At 39.3% G+C, this 20,775-nt stretch overlaps 1 protein-coding gene across 1 annotated transcript in view; it reads left to right on the forward strand.

The window, feature by feature from the left end:
* The window catches only part of mboat1 (membrane bound O-acyltransferase domain containing 1), a 65,247-nt gene that overhangs the window by 3,859 nt on the left and 40,613 nt on the right, over positions 1-20,775 (forward strand). Inside the window, exon 2 of the mRNA XM_043261578.1 lies at positions 15,535-15,680. Within this exon, the coding sequence (XP_043117513.1) occupies positions 15,535-15,680 (146 nt within the window). The remainder of the gene's footprint in view (positions 1-15,534; positions 15,681-20,775) is intronic.

Raw genomic sequence — 20,775 nt, forward strand, 5'->3', positions numbered from 1 at the left:
TTTCTACTAGAAATTCATGTCTTAATTTTAAGGATTTTAAAGCGGTTTTTGTGGGAAGGATTTTTTGGAAGGATTTTAGAAATACAAAGACAACATTTAACTCATTACAATAGTGGTGGGATTATGGGAAGGCCCAGATTAAACAGTTTAGCCAACAGTATACAAGAAATGTGATTAGGAATATAGATAGGTTAATGAAACTTACAGAAATAGAAATTATTAAGTTGCAAGAACTTTTAGAATCTACTGGAGATTGAACTTTTATGAGGTATATTTCAGAGGAAAAATCCAAATTGAAAAATGTATTGTGGATGAAAGCAAAAGGGGCCTTGGTTAGAGGATAGTCAAAAATGGTCAAAAGATTTTTTTCATTCATTGAAATCTGAGTCAGGGAAAATGCTGACTGATACTAATGAAATTTGTAAAATAATTGATTGTAATGATTTGTACCGAAGTGAGATCATAAAAAAAGTATTAGTAACCTTTTTTCTCTTGAATCTAATCAAGATTCAAGCGGTGTTTTGTGAAAACTGGAAAAAGCACTTCAAAGTATGCAACCTGGGAAGGCCCCAGTCTTCCAGTTGAATTTTCTTTTTTTTTTTTTTTAAGCTTTTTGGTCCGTGTTGGGTGAAGACCTACTTGAGGTTTCCAGTTTCAGTATTTTGTAGTGATTATAGGATACTCTCCAAAGCCATGGCCAATGGACTTGCATGGGTTCTAGAGCAAGTGATTCAGTCTGATTAAACGTATTGTATTCCTAAGAGGTCCATTTTTGACAGCTTATTTTTTTCATGATATTTTGGACCTTGCAAAATTAAGAGTTCTGTCTAGGCCTAATCTCTTTACATCAGGAGAATGGCATAGGGTAGAACACCAATATCTCTGAGAGACTTTGGAAGCTTTTGGTTTTATAAAAGATTTATTACAAATTACAATTTTGAAAATGTGGCTTAAGTGTTTCTTATAAAAAGAGGTGTAAGACAAGGATGTCCTTTATCTGTTATGTTGTAGTTTGAGAAAATATAAATGGTTTGTGTTTTCAGGTAAAAATGTTTATCTGTCAGCTTATGCTGATAATGTAGTGGTCTTAATTAATGATTCAAATTACATTGATACCTTGGTAAAAATTTGAAATGATTTTAAAGTAATATCAGCAGCTATTTTGGTCAGTCAGTGGATTCAAGGTGTATCAAAGCTCCCAAATGGCTTAACCTGGACTAAAGGAGGTTTTAAATACCTTGGTGTATTTTATTGTTAAGAAAGTGAAGCTAAACGGAAGTGGTTGATTCCAAAAATGTTGTACAAGGAGCAGATTTTGATTTAGATATCAACAACCTTGTCGTTTCCTCTTTGTGACACTGTTTAGCCTGTATAGATCATCCAGTGTGTTCACTGTCCGATATCCTGAAGGACTTTTTGGGAAAAATTACATATAAAAAGTGTGTTATATCTATCAAAGGATGAAGGAAGACAGGGTCTCATAAATGTGCAAAGCATAATTGCAGCTTTTCATATGCGTTTTATACATTGTTTTTTATATGGATCATGTAATTAAAATTGAAAAGCTGTTATATGTGAGATTCTGAAGAGCTTGGCAGGCTAAGGTCTTGATAAGACTTTTTTTTTGATGAACCCTTAAAAAGTGGATATATCAAATGCACCATTTTTCAATAAGACCATGATTAAAGTTTGGAACGTATTTGGTGCCGTTGTTGGATAAAATGTGTCTCTTTTTAGTTGCTTCAAAAACCTCTGATTTGTGGTACCCATTTTGATAAAGTTGCAAATGCTGAAAGAAGCAGGATTTATGACACTTAGACATTTGGTGAATACCACTGGTCCAGACTCTGAAAATAGTGGAGAGACTACTGCAAAATTGGGTTCCCTCTCTGTCAGTCACTACGAGTTATGTCGTGATGACAGACTGAGGTCTTGCTTGGAGCCCTGATTAGCTCTTCCCTGTTCATCAACGATTCTCCTCGGTATTTCACTAAAAGAGCAATTTCTGAACATTTCTTCGTTTTTGCGTCTTTTTAAAGATGCTGTTTCAACCATGTTTTCTTGGGTGTGGTTGTTACTAAGAAGATTTGTTTACTGGCAAGTTATTACAAGAAAATATGTTTTGTGAAATTTTAAAATATTTCTGGGAAACATGGAAAAATGAAAAGAGCAGATATGATAATGTTATTTCATGGTGGGAAACTGGTAAAGCTCATAATAAGGGAATTTTGTCAGTAATATACAACGTAATTAGATACATGTTTTCAGTGGACTCTTGATGGGCTTGAGAACAAAATTCTTATGGCTGAAAATAACATGATGGAAAATTATATTTTTTAAAGCACAGGAATGGATGAAAAAGAAACAAAGATCAAATCTTATTTTAAATTAAAGTGTTAAAAGCGCTCTGGTGAAAAGTCAGTTTTTAACATTAAGAGAGATATAGTTCTCTAAAATTGGAATGTAAAAACTAGTTTTAATTTTGAAAAATTTTGTTACAACTGATACGGTGGAGATGTGTAGAATAGCCATGGATTTTTATTCTCAACTCTTTGTGGCTGAGAAAATAGATGATCAGAGGAGTCAGAATGAACTATTACATAATCTTCCTTGCTTAACTTCTGAACAAAAAGATCTAGATGCTGCACTTTCATTTGAAGAAGTGCTGCAATCTCTCTTTAAAAAAGACGAACCATGCATGATAAAAATGACAAGGTTGTCCAATATCAGGGCAGCTTTATTCTTTAGCTACTGAACCCCTTCTTGTAGAGAGGATGCTGATGATGGCTGTGAATCCATATGCAGAAGTTTATTGGGACAATCCAAAAGCGAATAATCAGACATAACAGGCAGAGGTTAGTTAACAGTTCTGTAAACAAGTTCAAGGGATTTCCAAATAGCAAAGACAGTAAAACAGGTAATGGGTAGTAATGCAAACATCAATCCAATCAGCTTACCAGAATACAAGGATGATCCAAAGAGACAATGGTCAGAATAAACAGGCTAGGTCATACACAAGATAGCAGTCAGAATCATCATGAGAGCCACGCTTGGCAGTGAAACTGGCAATACTTTGCGACAAGCATAACGTGTGCTCTGGCTTTATGCTAGGCAAACAGGAAATGAGCACATAGGGAGTGGAGACAAGTCAGTACTCTGGTGAAGGCTCCCTCTGCTGGCGTGGCATTGCACTTCTTTGTAAATTGAGGACAGGGCTTCACGGTTGCTCCAAATTCCAATATAAATGTAAAAGTTTCAGCATATGCTGATGATTTTCCATTTATTATAAGACATGATAAAGATGTTTAGATGCTGAAAAAAGTTTTGTAGTGTTATAACAAAGCATCATCTGGCAAAGTAAACTGGGAAAAAAAGTGATGACCTGTGGTGTGGTGTAGAACATAAGAGGCTGTTACTTCCAGGCAAACGGCACTGGGGAAGATTTAAATATTTAAATATTTAGGGGTCTTTATATAGGAAAGGATAAATATAGAAGAAAGAATTGGGAGGGTCTTGTGGAGAAATTGTGCGCTCTTTTGTTTTGATGGCATTTGCTGCTAGCCCAGTTGTCCTACAGGGGTACTTGTTTATAACAACCTTGTTACATCTGCTCTGTGGCATAAAATTACTATTTAGAACCTCCTGAAGAATTGGTGAAAGATATTTAAAAGCATTTAACTATTTTGTTTTTGCCTAGACAACAAGTAGGACAAGGTTTGGTGGACATTAAAAGTATGCTAATAGTGAGTAGACTCTAGGCAGCTAAAAGGCTCCTCTATATGACAAAAGCTGGTCTGAAATAGCCTGTACCCTCTTGCACAAAGCGGGTAAGATGGGGCTAGACCAGGGGTGGCCAACTAGTCAGAGACTAAGAGCCACTTTTTTTTCTGTGTTACTGCAAAGAGCCACATCATACACATGGGTACACATGAACATCATCTTTTAATCATGTATGCACGTATACACAGACCTCTGCTCAGCCAGATCTAATGAAAATAACCACACCAACATGATAATATCAGTAATTTTCAACAGTTAACATTGTGTGCACTGTCTCACACACACACAAACTCTCAGTTCAAGCAAGTCCACAAACAATAATAGAATAATTTTCATTAACATCTTTTTCTTACTATGCTGCTTAGTGAGACTTCTGGCATTCCTTATCTTGAACAATCCTCTTCAAATCTGGCTTGTATTCTGTTGTTGCCACTCTAAGCAATTCTTTCAAATGAGTGTCAGTCAGAACAGATCGATGCTTTGATTTCACATGTTTCAGGGTAGAAAAGACAGACTCGCAGACGTACGTTGACCCAAACATGGACAGTATCTTAAGCGCAGCTCGTTTGATGTTGGGGTATTTTTCAATTGGCACATTTTTCCAGAACTCAACGGTCCCTTCCCTTAAAACAGCTTTCCGTTGATCCTCCTCACAAAGGTCGATCATCTCCAACTCAGCCGCAGCCTCATCTGTGACGGGGCTTTCAAACAGTCTGTCTCCGCTAGGGATGCACCGATACCGGTATCTGGTATCGGCCTCGATACCACATTTTCTAAAGTACTCGTACTCGTTAAAAGTCCCCCGATACCGGGGACCGATACCACAGTCTGAGAAATGTCTATGTTTGAGCGGTGTGTATGTTAATCACGGGCGCCGAGTGCCCCGCCCCCAGACCCCGGCTGCAGCTCAGAGCGGGTAGAAGGCGAGGCGAAACATGTCAGCCGTGTGGAACTATTTCAAAGTGAATGAAGACGACAAAACAAAGGCGGACTGCAAATTGTGCTCCGCGAAATTGTCCAGAGGAGGCTCAAAAGGTAGCGCATTTAACAATTATCGAGTACATTGCACTGAGTGACCAGCCACTCTCGGAGGTAGAAAATGTGGGATTCCTGCGTCTCCTTCATGTTCTGGAGCCCAGATATGATGTCCCAAGCCGCCGCTACATGACTGACACGGAGCTGCCTAAACTACACGACTCCGTGAAAAAAAACATATCCACAGCCTACTGCAAACTTCCTCTGCGTTTAGTTTCACCACGGATATTTGGACAAGCAGTGTTAGCCACGTGTCGCTAATTAGCCTAACTTCCCAGTGGATAGACGGGAGTTTCACGCCGCAACGAGCCATACTACATGCGTACTCGTACTCGTACTCGTTTTCCAAAAAAGTGGTATCGGTGCATCCCTAGTCTCCGCATTAAATGGGTCGACGAGGAACGTAATCTGTGGTCTTTTCAGTTGTAGATATTCGATCTACAATCTGATCAATCTGATATTCTGCGTTCAACACTGTGGCGGGACAGTTGAACGTCTGATACGCTCTGTTTTAGTTTGTCGTCTCCAGGAGCCAAGATTTCAAAGGCGTCAATGAGGCATTTTTTTAATGAAGTCCCCTTCGTTGTATGGCTTTTTAGCCCGTGTTATGTTCCAAGCCAGCTGATATGATGCAAGCGTTACGGTCTCCGAGTGTTTCGTAAATTTTTGGAAAAACTGCACCTGCTTTTCTGCCTGGCTTTTCAAAAGTACCAACTTGTTCTTGCGAAGTTCAGTCCCTTTTGGAAATTCCTGTTCGATGTTAGGGTGGAGTGAGCTGAAGTGACGCTGAAGATTTGAAGCTTTGAAATGCGCTAATGCTGCGTGACATATAAGGCAGATCGGCTTGCCATTACGTTTAACAAAAAAATATAAACTCACCCACTCTGGCAAAAACGTCCCGTGTTCGTCTTCATATTTTCGTTTGGCTGTGCTTTTTTTCCCCTGCCATTTCAAGAGGTAACTTGACGGAAATTGTTTACAACACAAATGATGTCACACCAAAGATTCTCTCGTCGCTCGTTTGACATCACTCAAACAGGCTTACAGGGTCAGTGTGCCATCTAGCTGTAGAGGAAGTGAATGACAGTGCCAGGCAAGCATTTTTGACGCATGTAATGTGACAGCTCCTGAAGAGCCGCATGAAACTAGTTAAAGAGCCGCATGAGGCTTGCAAGCCGCGGGTTGGCCAGGCCAGGGCTAGACTGACATTTTTCTCATGAATACACAAAATCTTGATATGTCTGGTGTGACACATTTTTTTTTTTACTCCATGACAAAAGCCTGGAATTTATTTTTATTTTTTTTTCAAGGGAGTTAAGTGGAGCTGAAGGTCTTTGAGCTGAAGAACTGTTGTTGTATAACCCTGTGATGGAAACTTCTACCAACAATTTAATTTAATAAAAGCAAATTAAAAGGTAAAGCTGATACTCCTTGGCGATCTAATTTAGGAGTTGGTAATGAGATCAAACATGCGTGGAGAGTATTGTACAAACCACTGTTGACAAAGAGGTTAGGGGATTTGCAATGGAGAGTGTTGCATGGTATTGTGGCAGTCAATGATTTTATTTCGAATGTCAATCCCAATGTAAGTGCTGCTTCTCCTTTTTGTTTGTCTTTTGTAAGGGTCCACCCAGCGGAATCCAGTGGCTGGTCGAAGGCTGGATGCGTGTAGACTCTAGGCGCTTCTGCAAAATCACTTACATTAATTAATCTTTTATTTCCCCAATTTTAGTTCTGACCTTATATAATTTAATCTGACTCCAATCTTTTGTGATTTTGGCTATATTAATTTTAATGTAACTGCTCATCCCTCTAGTTGCGATTGAACTTGGATCATTAATTAACTATAATACTTCCTAGTTTCGATTTATCGTTCGTTAGGAGTCTGGGTCGCTTAGAGACCTGTTTGGCCAGAACAGACTCATAACACATCTGGGCTAGTGCAGGTCTTAGTCAGGGGCTACCCCGTAGATCACTTACCTTAATGCAGCCATTTCCTCAATAGACTGAAAAAGAGTAATTTTTTATGCGTTCCCTAAGTAATAGCATGCTAAGCCAGTTTGGTGGCCAGAAGTCAAGATCTCAAAAACGTGCCCCCGGCTCCATCCATTGATCGTTGATCTGACTCACCCTAGCATGCCAAGGTCATCTCTTGGTGCTTATCCACCGGATCCAGCGGATGTTCAGGACTATAATGTGAATTGCTTGCTCAAGTATTGAGGAGCTAAACTATTCAGGGCTTTATAAGTAATTAACAAGATATTAAAATCTATTTGATGAGGGTGCCAGTGCAGTGTTTACAGAACCATGCTAATATGGTAATACTTCCTAGTTCTAGTAAGGACTCTAGCTGCTTTGTTTTAGACCAGCTGAAGTTTATCTAGCATGCATAACAACCACCCAGTAAAGCATAATAATAGTCTAACCTTGAGGTGATAAAAGCATGAATTACCATTTCTGCATTTGACTTTGAGAACGTAGGTTATAATTTGGATATAAAGATTGGAAAGTTGCTATCAAACAGCACACCTAGGTTCCTAACTGATACAGAAGAATTAACAGAGCAGCCATCAAATGTTAGACAGTGTTCTTGTTTTTAGGTCCAATAATTAGCACTTCTATTTTTTCAGAATTTAGCATTATGAAGTTATTATTCCTGTGTCACCGGGCCGAGATGAAATATACAGCTGAATATATCAACATTATGTCTCCTAATAATATCTCCCAGAGTTAACATGTGAAATGTGAAAAGTAACAACACTAGCTTTGATGTACTCCTTATTTCACTTGTGAATGATACCACCTCATTTACTGCGGCAAACTGATTGTGGTCAGATAAATATGATTTGAACCAGGCCTTTCTACTAATGTTAACATAGTTTTCTAGTCTATTCAAGAGATTGGTCTGTAATTAAACGTTTTTGGGGTCAAATTGTGTTTTTTTTTAATGAGAGGCTTAACAGCATCCAATTTGAAGGTTTTAGGGACATCATAATGACAATAATGAATTAATAATATTCAAAATAGGATTCATGACTTCTAGAAGCAGCTCATTTAATAGTTTAGATGAAATAGGATTTTTCCTCTCCTATAATAGAGAATGAGTGGAAGTTTTCCTCAGGATCTATTGTGATGTAGTACTGTAGCTGACAGCTGCATGGTTACAATTTTAGTTAATAAAGTCATTATTGCTGTAATCTTGGGGATCATCATTTTTTGTTAATTTAGTCACTATATTGAATAAATAGGGGGCGTTATGTTTGTTTTCTTCTAAAAGAGATTTAAAATAGTCGGATCTTGTAGTTTTTATTGCTTTTCTGTATGATGTACTTTCCTGCCAGGCTATGTGAAATTCTTATAGTTTTGTTTTTTCCAGCTTTATTCCATTATCCAGGCTGCTCTCTTTAGGGTACGAGCTCATTATACCATTGAAGTCAGATTGTTTTTTTTCATTTTTCAAAGCATCTGTATCTAAAAGTGCTAGAAAAGAGAGTAGTTTCATCAAGTTTTGAATGTTGTAAGAAAAAGTGTAGAGGATGTCGGAGATCTTGATGCAGAATAACATTTATTTACAGTTCAGCAGTGACGAAGTATACACAGTACTTCGGATTCAGCAGAGTCAGAATGAACCCAGAGCTTCCTACTTTAATACTTGCTAGACATGTAAATGAAGTTTCTTCATGTAAATTGCGGATAACAATGAAAGTGACAACCTTCTGTTCTTGTATCTTTGGTAGTCTTTCAGGTGAGAACGACAGAATGTTATGGTGATGGGATTATTTAGAATCCCTAGAAGCTATATTCATATGCCCTTTTGATCAGCAGATGGTTTTTGATGGCCTGTTGCCGATCCTTTCTGAGAAAATGAACTCAAAACAAGCCCAGAAATGCTTTAAAAGTTGTTTCTCAGTGAGAGAAATCTTTTTTATGCCCTATCAAAGCACACCTATAGAGTAACACTCTGGTGATCATATTTACATAGTTTTCCCCGATCTCAATAATATCAATGATAATTAAGCTCTTTGTATTGAAAGGAGAATCGTTTTCTTTGAGTGAGGGTCTGGTTGAGGCAGACTATAATTCTTACAATGTGCTAAGGAATTGAAATTAATCAGGAAGATAACTTAAAAGGCACTCTTTTGTGGTGGAAGTGATGGTTGTACCATACTTGTAGTAAAGTGCAGAGTTTACGGTTTTAGCTCTATGGAATTGATCTGAAATATCCTCACTCTGATGCAGAATTTCAATACCATTAACATCAATTTCATGTGACAGTATTAAATGAGTATGATTTCGAAAATGAGTAGGTCCTGACATGTGTTGTCTAACCCCAATAGAGTTCAGAATGTCTAAGAATGCTGATACTAATATCTTTTTTATTATCAACATGTATATTAAAATCGCCAACAATTAAGAGTTTTATCTGCAGCTAGTACTAACTCAGTAAATCAGCAAATTCTTTAATAAAGTATGTGGTGTCCTGTATGCAGTAGTCAGTACAAACCTGACAGGGGATTTATCACTAGTATGTGTTTCTCTAAATAATGTTATATGCAGCACCATAACTTCAAACGAGTTAGACTTAAAGCCTGTACTCTGAGAACTACTGAGAATATTGCTATTAATTGTAGCAATACCTCCACCCTTTTGGACGTGACTCATTTTTATAGCAGTAATCATTTAAAGTTTTAAATTTATTTATCTGGTTTTAGCCAGGTGTATGTCAAACAAAGCAAATCTAGGTTCTGATCATTGATCAAATGATTTATATGAAGTGCTTTTGCAGAAAGGGATGTGATATTCGGAAAGCCAAGTTTTATTAGTTGCTTCTCAATCAATCAATCAACCAACCAACCAACCAACCAACCACTTTTATTCATATAGTGTTTTTAACAACACAGATTGTATCAAAGCACTGAACAGTATAAAATAGAAGAGTACAATTATAGGCAAGCATAGTGACGAGACTGAACAATTTGTTATTAAATGCAGATACGGTCTCTGTAATCAATTTGATGATAATCACTAGTGATTAAGTGTCCCCTACTTAGCAAGCCAGAGGTGACAGTGGAAAGGAACCAAAACTCCATCCATACAGAATGAAGAAAAAAAAAATTGGGAGCAACCAGGCTCAGTACGGGCCAGTTCTCCTCTGGCCGGACGCCCAGCACTTAACTTCCAGTTAAATTTTTTAAAACGCAGCTGTGTCAGATAGTGTAAATGACACAGTGTGTTTGTGTGTATGTTCGTGTGCATCAGGATCTGGTGATCTGTCCACGGGGCGCATCTCGGTGTTCTGGTCTCTGATTAACATAATCTCTGGGTGCTGATCCACAATCTAGTCTGGATACAACTGAGAAACAGAATGACAAAGAATCAAGGCTAATATTAGCGTAGGTTTTTACAGTGTCACAACAACATTGTGTTTTATGAGATTTCCGGGTTCTGGCTGATTTAATTAACGCAACCTAGCAATCCTTTAACGAATTTGAATAATAAAAGTTTATTAGTGTGTTATGTGTAGGCTAAGTTCAAAAGGTGTGTCTTTAATCTAGATTTAAACTGACACTGTGTCTGCTTCCCAGAAAGAGTTAAATCAAAATCAAATTCAAATTTTATTTGTCACGTACACAGACATGCGTAGTACGACATGTAGTGAAATGCTTTGGACCATCATCCCATCCACATACAGATACAAGATGGGGGTAGACATGATGGTATGACAGAAATAAAGAAGTACAGCATTACATGAGGAGAGGTGAGGCGAGAAAAAAAAGCCAAACCCAGACTGTGCTCCTAAGGGACCACAGTGTGGTAACGGGAAAAAACACCTCAGCAATAGAAGCACATAGTTTAGACACTTTGACAACATGTAAGACAAGGTAAGTCTCTGGGTTATTGGGATCCTCCACTGGCAAGCAGGCATCCTTCTCTGGCAGCCGTCAATGCAGCGCTTGATTCAGACCCGTCTGCCAGGCAGGCGGAAAGGTGGGGGTGAGGAGTGCGAGAGCGTCTTCACTGCCGTGATCTACCGGGAGAGTTGTTTTTCCAGCAGTGGCCTTGGCAAAGGCCCGTGCATGGTAGAGGGAGTCGAAACCAGATAAGAATGGAATTTGTTTAGGCTTGGTGCGAGTAGTCGTAAGCAATTTACCCGAACTACTCTATTGTCCATTCTGGTCCCCCAATTGATCAATTTTCCGATGCAGAGCCTCGAGCTTCCCCATTATGTTATCCAAAGTGCGGTTTACAACCACAGTCTTGAGTCCCGACAGATCTGCCCACCGCTTCAATTATCCCAGGCAGCTTTTTGGGGCTGTGGACAGCTGCCCTCGTTCTCTAATTTAGTTGCTATACCAGGTCTATGCCCAAACTGATCAGCAATAGCCCCGCGATCAAAGATCCGAAAAGAAAGATATCTTTAATATCCTCCACGGAAAGAGGTGCCAAGCACGAGACGCCACTTCTACGCGTCCATCGAATACCCGGCTGCCATCGCCCCGGCAGGACAGTTGGGTTCCCCTGAACCCACGCTTCTCTTCGAGAAGATGGTGTCAATTGCGCTGAGAGACCAGTTGATCAAATCCATGTTTTAGCTGGAGAGCAGGGCAGAGAGAGTCTCTCAAGTGGAGAAGAGTAGACACAAGACGAGACTAAGTAGCACAAGCAGGCAAGGTCACGGGTAGGGAGAGGGGAGGAAAACACGTCCGTCTTCGAGGACGGGCAGAGAAGAAAGTTAGGGAGATTGTTCCAGAGTTTGGGTGCTAGATCTTCTGCCTGCAGTCGATGAATGAGTGCACTAAAGATACTAGAGATAGTTGTGTTACATTATTTGGATTTTGAGTTGCCGCCAGTGTGTTTTGATAACATCAGTGTCTCAAGCTTGCTTAGAAGAATGGAGCAGCTGAGTGCCGAGCTTTGTTCTATAAAACATGCACTAACCTCATGCTAATGTGGGTGAAGATTTATGCACCATTACAGTGGATATCAATTTAAAAGTGTGTGTTCTGGAGCAATCGACAGATCTGACACAAGGCAGTGGATTGGAGGTGTCAGCAACAGTGATCAAAGCTAAACGGATTGAGGGTACAGGAGGTCCTTATCTTGGAATGCTCAGAGAGTTGAAATTTCTGCAAAAATGAAGGTAGCTACAGGATTAAAATCTAACGCAAACTCGAGGCTATTCACGTCCTCACCTACTTGGACGACTGGCTCGTTGGAGTTGCGTGGTTAAAAATGGTTGTCGACAAGGCTTTGCGAATGTTGTCATTAAATTAAAAATCGCTTTCTGTTACTCTCAGGCAGAAAAAGTCAGGTAATATCATGTCTTGTTGGTGCTAGAGCTCTTGGCAACATCAGAATGGTCAAGACCAAAATGGAGAGTGTTTTCCCATGTTTAAACCTGACTTGGATACCTTGACTTTGTCTGAGTATTTGAAAGAAAAACTTGGTTGTGATGTTGGTTATCAAAAGACTGAAACTGTACAAAAAAGATACAGTTTAATTTTTTTTTAAAGTATCTCCTGAATGTAATGAAGTCAGGCCCAAAGGTGCTTTTGTTAGACAATATTATGAGCCACATAGGGTTGAACCCTAAGGGAAAATGTGCACCCTCGGATATATCCATGTGCTTTCTTTTCACATATCTCTCTCTTGTAAAGACGCATCTGCAAGCTGCACTTCCACCAGTGGTTCGTTCCGTCGCGCCAGGTGATAGTAACAATTACTGCCTCATGTGTCTGGGCCTTAAGCATGCTTGCGGACCAGACTTTGCTTCCTGCAAAAGGGCGGAGTAGCTTTTCCTCTGCTGAGGTCTAGGGCTCCTCTTGCAGGGAGTGTCAGTGAGAGCACTGCCCCTGGTGGAGGACAGACTGTTCCTAGTCATGGACACTGTTACAGTGAGAACCTCTCCTTGGTACCTAGGGCTGGCTCACGCTGGTTCTCAGGGCCCTACTCTGGTACCTTTCTTTACGGAAGTGCATAAAGAAGTCACTGGAACATATTTCACTGCCAGAAACTGTCCTGGTGATTCTTCCTCCCTCACCACCCTTGAAGGTGGAGCAGCCAGGGGGTATAGGGGATCTGCCCAGTGGAGCAGTCGGTAGCGATGTAATTGTCCAAACGCCATTTCTTGACACAGAGAGCCTGTGCTTCCCTCCCGCACCTGTAGGTACTCCTTGTCTATGATCGGCTTACATGGCCTGTGGTGAAGCTGCATCTGTGGAACACTCTATGGCGAAGGTTACGGCGTGATCTCTGGGTCGTGTGATCTGTGGGTGTGTCTAGCCGACATGTGCGACTCAGACAAGACGATTCTTGAATGCTCCTGTGTCCCATACCGGCCTCTTCGTCGATGCAGTGGAGAACTTTGCCCAGCAGATCTCCGTTGGCCAGAAGATCAGGTACATCTTGCCTCGGCATGCAGCTGCTGCCTCTATCCGGCTACTGACGGCACTGCCTCAGCTAGCTTGTCGCCGAGGGCACCCCCCTGGTGAGCACACCACTCCCTTTCCCGGAGGAGGGCCAGGCAGAGAATCTTTTGTTTTTTCTGCTGCTGACCTCACGGTCAAAGGTACCCAAAATCTCAACAAAAGAGTAGTTTTCTCTATCTCTGGGTCTCTAGGGAGGACGAGGAGGCCAATCCCGTATCACACTCACTCTCCTCTTTGGACAACAGGCAGCAGTGGGCAGAATGGGAGGATGAACCAACAGATTACCCAACTCATTTCTACCAGAATGCAGGTAAGAATTGCAAACACTCAGACCCCACTGCAGACCGGCTATGAGACGTCTGAGCAGGGTCCCTGTATTCCCCCTCGGTGCCTCAGGGTTGGTTTGCAGCGATCAACCTGAAGGACGCAAACTTTCATGTTTCAATACTTCCATGCCACAGGCCATTCCTGAGGTTTGCGTTTGAAGATTGAGCATATCAGCAAGTCCTACTCTTCTGGCTTTCTCTGTCGACTCTCGCGAAGGCTGCCCTCGCTCCACTGAGAGAACAGGGCATTCACGTCCTCACCTACTTGGACGACTGGCTCATTCTGGCTTAGTCTTGCGCTCACTTGACTCTTTTTTCTTGGGATGGAGCTGGATTTGGTCAAATAAACAGCACACCTCACGCAGGAACGTGCTCCGTCGGTGTTTAAATAACACTGAGGCCACGGCCCTGGCTACGTGCCCAAGGTTCCCACCACTGAGAGATCAGGTGATATACCTTCAAGCACTGCCCCTGGAGAAGGCAGACCCAGCCCTAGCTTTGCTCTGTCCCATCCGAGCACTAAGATGCTACGTTGACCATATCTATCATATCTTTGTGGGTGTTAAATTGCCCATGGTTCCCCGTTATCAAAGAGATGCTAAACAGATTTGCTGTCTAGTCTCTACATCAAAGCTCCAAAAACATTTCAACAAAGAGTAATAAATCCCTGTGCCATTCACCTATGGATTCACTAGAGACGTGGTCTGGCTACACGATTGCACACGCACACAAATGAGAACATTTTCTTTATTTTAAGCCACGACTTTATTTGCTTTAGTTAGACCCTGAATACTTATATTAATGTCTATGAGTGTATCTCTACTTTTGATATCTTCTAGAGCAGTGGTTCCCAACCTTTTCTTGTTTGAGGCACCCTTGGAAAGCCTTTCAAAAGTTCACGGCATAAGGAAATAGATATTTAAAATCTCCGTAGCTTTTTTATTATTATTTATTTATTTGTTTCATTTCGAGAGTTTGCATGCAACAACACCTTATACCTAGTCCTAGATGATATGAGAATACTGTTTACACTGATTCTGCCTTAATAAAAAAATTTTGTTGAAATTTTGGCAGCACCCTCAAAAGATCTCACGGCACCCCTTAGTGCCGCGGCACACCGGTTGGGAACCACTGTTCTAGAGGGTTCTTTCTTGCTATCAAAATGATCCTCTCATTATCCCTCAAATGATGATTTTCCCTATAGAATAATGAAGTGCATTATACCTTTTTTGTTTTGGAAGTTGTTTCAACTCTCCAGACCAGCAATAAAGATGACAGTTGTGGTTAACTTATGTAAAATACTGCCATTCTTCTCCTCCTCTCTCTCTCTCTCTCTCTCTCTCTCTCTCTCTCTCTCTCTCTCTCTTTCTTCCTTACTTTCTTGTATCCTATGTTTGTGTTTTGTTAATGTGTTGTATGTTATCTATAGCTTTGCTTATTAAATCCCTTATATTCACAATTAATTGTCTCTGGGTCCTGCAGTCACTGAATGTTGACCCTTGCTACATGCTAAATACACGCTATGGCCAGAAAAACAACACTTCCTAGAATTGATAAATAATTATATTGCCTGCTCGGTGGACAAACAAATCAAATAATTGTAACATTAATTCTGCTACAGTTAATTTTAAAATCTAATCTAAATATTTATTATTAATTATACCTAGCTATAATTAATTATAAATATTCCCCCTTTTGAGCTAATTTGTTATACTGCTTTGATTTGTCTGTCCTATCGACCAGGTTTAAAGAATCAAAAGCCTCCAGCATGATTTTGTTATTTATTGTCTGACATAGTTGAGAATCAGCATTAAACAATGTTTGGCATAAAAAAGATCCTAAAACCTAAAAATTGATTGGTGATTTAAAACAAAATCACCATTTTATTTAAGTTTTAAGAATTAAATGAGTCCCATTGTGTTTTATTCCATATTAATTATTTTGACCTTTGTTTCTCACTTTAGGTCAATTTCATTGCCTGCCAGGTTTTTGGATTAGCAGTTGCAACCTGGTTTCGTCTCTTTCTTAATCCACAGCGTACTACCTCTGAGGTTCGACATGCTGTTGCTACCATCATTGGAGCTTCATTCATTATGTTTTGCTTTGGCTGGTAAGAAAAAAAACTTTTCTTTTGCAACCAGAAACATCTTGGACTCATTATTTTTGAAGAGAAACTGTTGGTGGTGGGGAGGGCATCATCATATTTGTCAAGAGACACAGCAGCCACTGTATGATATAGGCTTATTCTTAATTTCTTTTCCCTTTTTATTCAGAATATTCCCATTTTATACCTTGATTCTCAAGTAAATGCATTAAGACATTAAATCATTATTTTGATATAATATCTTTCAAAAATTGTTTTGAATAAATTTCAAAACATTATTTCAACATTACTTGTTATTTCAAGTTGCTTCGACGTAATCTATCTTGAAATAACAAGTTATTATGTCGCATGTCACAACTTGCCCGCCATCTCCTCCTCTGGGGCCACATGCAAATCAAATATATATAAAATATATAAATTACCTAATGATGAGGAAAAGAAAATACAAATCAACTTCCCTAACTCCCTAGGTAAAACGTCTTTAATCTAGATTTAAACAGGCAGAGTGTGTCTGCTTCCCGAACAGAGTTAGGGAGATTGTTCCAGAGTTTAGGCGCTAGATAGGAAAATGATCTGCCGCCCGCAGTTGATTTTGATATTCTAGGTATTATCAAATGGCCAGAGTTTTGAGAAGGCAGCGGACTGGCAGGACTATAATGTGATAAGAGCTCGCTCGAGTATTGAGGAACTAAACCATTCAGGGCTTTATAGGTAATTAATAAGACTTTAAAATCTATACAATGTTTGATAGGTAGCCAGTGCAGTGTTGACAGAACCGGGCTAATATGATCATACTACCTAGTTTTAGTAAGGACTCTAGCTGCTGCGTTTTGGACTACCTGAAGTTTGTATATCAAGCGTGCAGAAAAACCACCCAATAAAGCACTACAATAATCTAACCTCGAGGTCATAAACGCGTGAATTAATACTTCTGCGTTAGAGGTTGAAAGCATAGGTCGTAATTTAGATATATTTTTAAGATGGAAAAACTGAGTTTTACAGATGCTAGAAACATGATTTTCGAAGGAAAGATTGCTGTCAAACAGCACACCTAGGTTCCTAACTGATGATGAAGAATTAACAGAGCAGCCATCAAGTGATAGGCTGTGTTCTAGATTATTATATGTGGGTTTTTTAGGTCCAATTATTAGCACCTCTGTTTTTTCAGAGTTTAGCATTAGGAAGTTACTCATCATCCAGCTTTTTATATCGACTATGCATTCTGTTAGATTCCCAATTTGGTGTGTATCACCAGGCTGCGCTGAAATATAGAGCTGAGTATCATCAGCATAGCAGTGAAAGCTAACACCATGACTCCTGATAATATCTCCCAGAGGTAACATGTACAGGTTGAAAAGTAATGGTCCTAGTATTGAGCCTTGAGGAACTCCATATTTCACTTGTGATTGATATGATACCTCCTCATTTAATGCTACAAACTGATAGCGGTCAGATAGATATGATTTAAACCATGCTAAGGCGTTTCCTCTAATGCCAACATAGTTTTCTAGTCTATCCAAGAGAATGTTGTGATCGATAGTATCGAATGCTGCACTAAGATCTAATAGCACTAATAACGAGATCCGATGATAAAAGCAGGTCATTAGTAACTCTAATGAGAGCAGTCTCAGTACTATGGTATGGTCTAAAACCTGATTGGAAATCCTCACAGACACCATTTTTTTCTAAAAAGGAATACAGTTGTGAGGATACTACCTCTTCTAGTATCTTTGACAGAAAAGGGAGATTAGAGATTGGTCTGTAATTTACTAAGTCTTTGGGATCAAGATGTGGTTTCTTAATAAGAGGCATAACTACAGCCAGTTTGAAGGTTTTGGGAACATATCCTAATGACAATGATGAATTAATAATGTTCAAAATAGGATCTATGACTTCTGGAAGCAAATCTTTTAATAGTTTAGATGGAATAGGGTCTAACATACTTGTTGCTGTTTTAGATGTTTTAACAAGTTTGTACAAGTCTTCTTCTCCTATAATAGAGAAAGAGTGTAATTTTTCCTCATCGGATCTAAAGCTCACTATCTGATGTGAAACTGTAGTTGACGGCTGCATAGTTACAATTTTATCTCTGATGGTATCAATCTTAGAAGTAAAGAAATTCATGAACTCATTGCAGCTATACTCTTGGGGAATATTAGCACCTGTTGACGTTTTATTTTTTGTTAATTTAGTTACTGTACTGATTAAATACCGGGGGTTGTGTTTGTTTTCTTCTAAAAGGGATGAAAAATAATCAGATCTTGCAATTTTTAATGCTTTTCTGTATTAAAAATACTCTCCCGCCAGGCAATACGAAATACTTCTAATTTAGTTTTTCTCCACCTGCGCTCCATTTTCCGGGCTGCTCTCTTTAGGGTGCGTGTGTTGTCATTATACCATGGAGTCAGATTGTTTAAGTGCAAAGGAGCAACTGTATCTAAAGTGCTAGAAAAAAGAGAGTGCATAGTTTCTGTTATATCATCAAGTTTTTGCGTCGTATTGGATGTGCTAAGGAATTGAGATAAGTCAGGAAGATTACTTAGAAAGCTTTCTTTTGTGGTGGAAGTGATGGTTCTACAATACTTGTAATAAGGTGCAGAGTTAACAGGTTTAACTTTAACTATTGTAATGGTCTCCTCACTGGCCGTCCCAAAAAGACCATCAGACAGCTGCAGCTCATCCAGAACGCTGCTGCCAGGATCCTGACTCGAACCAGAAAATCAGAGCACATCACACCAGTCCTCAGGTCCTTACACTGGCTTCCAGTGACATTTAGAATTGATTTTAAAGCACTTTTACTCGTTTATAAATCACTCAATGGACTACGACCTAAATACATTGCAGATATGATCACTATTTATACACCAAACAGACCACTCAGATCACTAGGATCAAGTCAGTTAGAAATACCAAAGGTTCACACCAAACAAGGAGAATCTGCCTTTAGTTATTATGCTGCTCGCATCTGGAACCAGCTTCCTGAAGAGATCAGATGTGCTGAAACATTAGTCACTTTTAAATCCAGACTTAAAACTCATCTGTTTAGTTGTGCATTTACAGAATGAGCACTGTGCTGCGTCCGAACTGTGCTACTTTGCTTCTTTTATTTTAAACTGTTTTAAATCAATCTCTTTTTGCTTTAAATTCAATTTATCTTAAATCAGTGTTTTTATTTTATTTTAATTTCTTTTATTGTTATTTAAATCTTGTAATTATTTTATTTCCTCTTTTGTAAAGCACTTTGAATTACCATTGTGTATGAAATGTGCTATATAAATAAACTTGCCTTGCCTTGCCTTGCCTTGCCTATACAGAGTTCACACAAGACTAGATAGTGATCTGAAATGTCATCACTTTGCTGCAGTACTTCAACCATTTTAACATCCATTCCATGTGACAGTATTAGATCTAGAGTATGATTTCTACAATGAGTAGGTCCAGAGACATGTTGTCTAACCCCAACTGTTGTCTAAACCCTGCAGCACAGGGAGCTCAGTGCGGGTGGTGCGCTCAGCTGACCGCACCACCCTCTGAAGGGCTTGCCTATCTCCTAATTCAAACATTCAATTTGTCCATTGGATTAGGGATGGTGTTCGTTTACTGACTGCAGCTTGGTGAGTTGTTCCTGGTAGTTCTTGGAGTTCGCCCTGATATTTGAACGCCGCTTGGAGATTCGCAACTTCCGCAGTATTCGTGGGAGGCGAAGTATTATGTAACAGAGATGCAGAGGCGTTGTTAGAATCCATGTGCGGTAGTTTTATTAGAGCTGAGGCAATAATCATGCAAGGGTAGTCAGGCAGTGGGTCAGAACAAAGATAGCAATCCAACACGGCAAACAAAACAGAAGGGCAAGTCCAAAGTCGTGAAACAGGCAATGATCATACACAAGGCAGGTAGATAGTTGATAAAGAACGCTCCGTAAGGCAAAATACACCGGCAATTCTTTGCATTGTCCTGTTGTAGAGCCTCTGAAAATAAAGGCCTCCAAACAGGAAATGAGAACCTGGGAGCAGGAGCCCAGCTAGTACTCTGGCGAGAGCTCCCTCTGCTGGCTGGATGTTACAAGCCCATAAATTCCACATATTACCGTAAAAATATCCTGTCTGATTCATAACACTGAATATTCTACTAATTCATACTTTTCTAATACGTGGCTAAATAGGCAATCAACTTATGTTGCAATTATAAGGACTAAGGAATTTTCCAGTCAACTAGTAGTCTAATCGCATGCTTCTTAATAAATCATTTAAGTCATTATAAAGAGCTTTTAATTACCTACAATGCCTAAAGGCTGGGACACACCGAGTTGATGAGTTGACAAATACAAGCTCAAAACTGCTTCAAAACTGCTTTTGAAGCAAACTTTATGATAAGACTTCTGTTTTTGTTTCTTTTGACTGACTGTTACAACTTACCTCAGCATGTGTTACAACCTACCCCGCTAGTGGGGTAGATTTTAACAAGTGCACTTCATGTATTTAACATCAACTTATAAGTGCCTGTTGTAGAGAACAAATACGGGTGCTTTGAGAACTATAGCTAGAAAATTAAGTTTCTAAATGCTGAAGAAGCTTAAACAAATTTTTCTATTCTTCTTGTTGTTGTTGTTGCTATATAATTAAAAATAATAGAGTAAGCCAGTGTTAGAAGCGTTTTTTGTTTTTGTCAATTGTAATAAAAAAAAAAGAAATAGACAGTAGTTAGTTTGTTGTAAAGAATAGAATCAGAATAGAGATTGCTATAGTTGGAGGGTCAAATAATGATCAAAGAGATTTGTTTTAGTCAATTTTTGAAGATAGCTATGGATTCAGATATTATTGTAGGCTATATAATATCTGTAAAGACATTATTACCGGGTCCAATATATGGCTGGGTGCCATGAACGTCAGCAAGCCATTGACACATTTCTATCTTTGAAGCATATGCCTACGGTACTTTTATAAATTTTTTGTTCAGTCATTTAATTTTGCTGTGTATTTTTAATTAGTTTGGTGCCTTTTTAAATTTCATTTTATATAAATAAAAACATGAGTGTACAATAAAGTACGATCAAAGCTTTAATTATAATCAAATTGCACTTAAATTTAAAGATGTAGTCTGC

Source organism: Puntigrus tetrazona, chromosome 16 (genome assembly GCF_018831695.1).
Source record: "Puntigrus tetrazona isolate hp1 chromosome 16, ASM1883169v1, whole genome shotgun sequence".
In the NCBI taxonomy this organism is placed as follows: domain Eukaryota; kingdom Metazoa; phylum Chordata; class Actinopteri; order Cypriniformes; family Cyprinidae; genus Puntigrus; species Puntigrus tetrazona.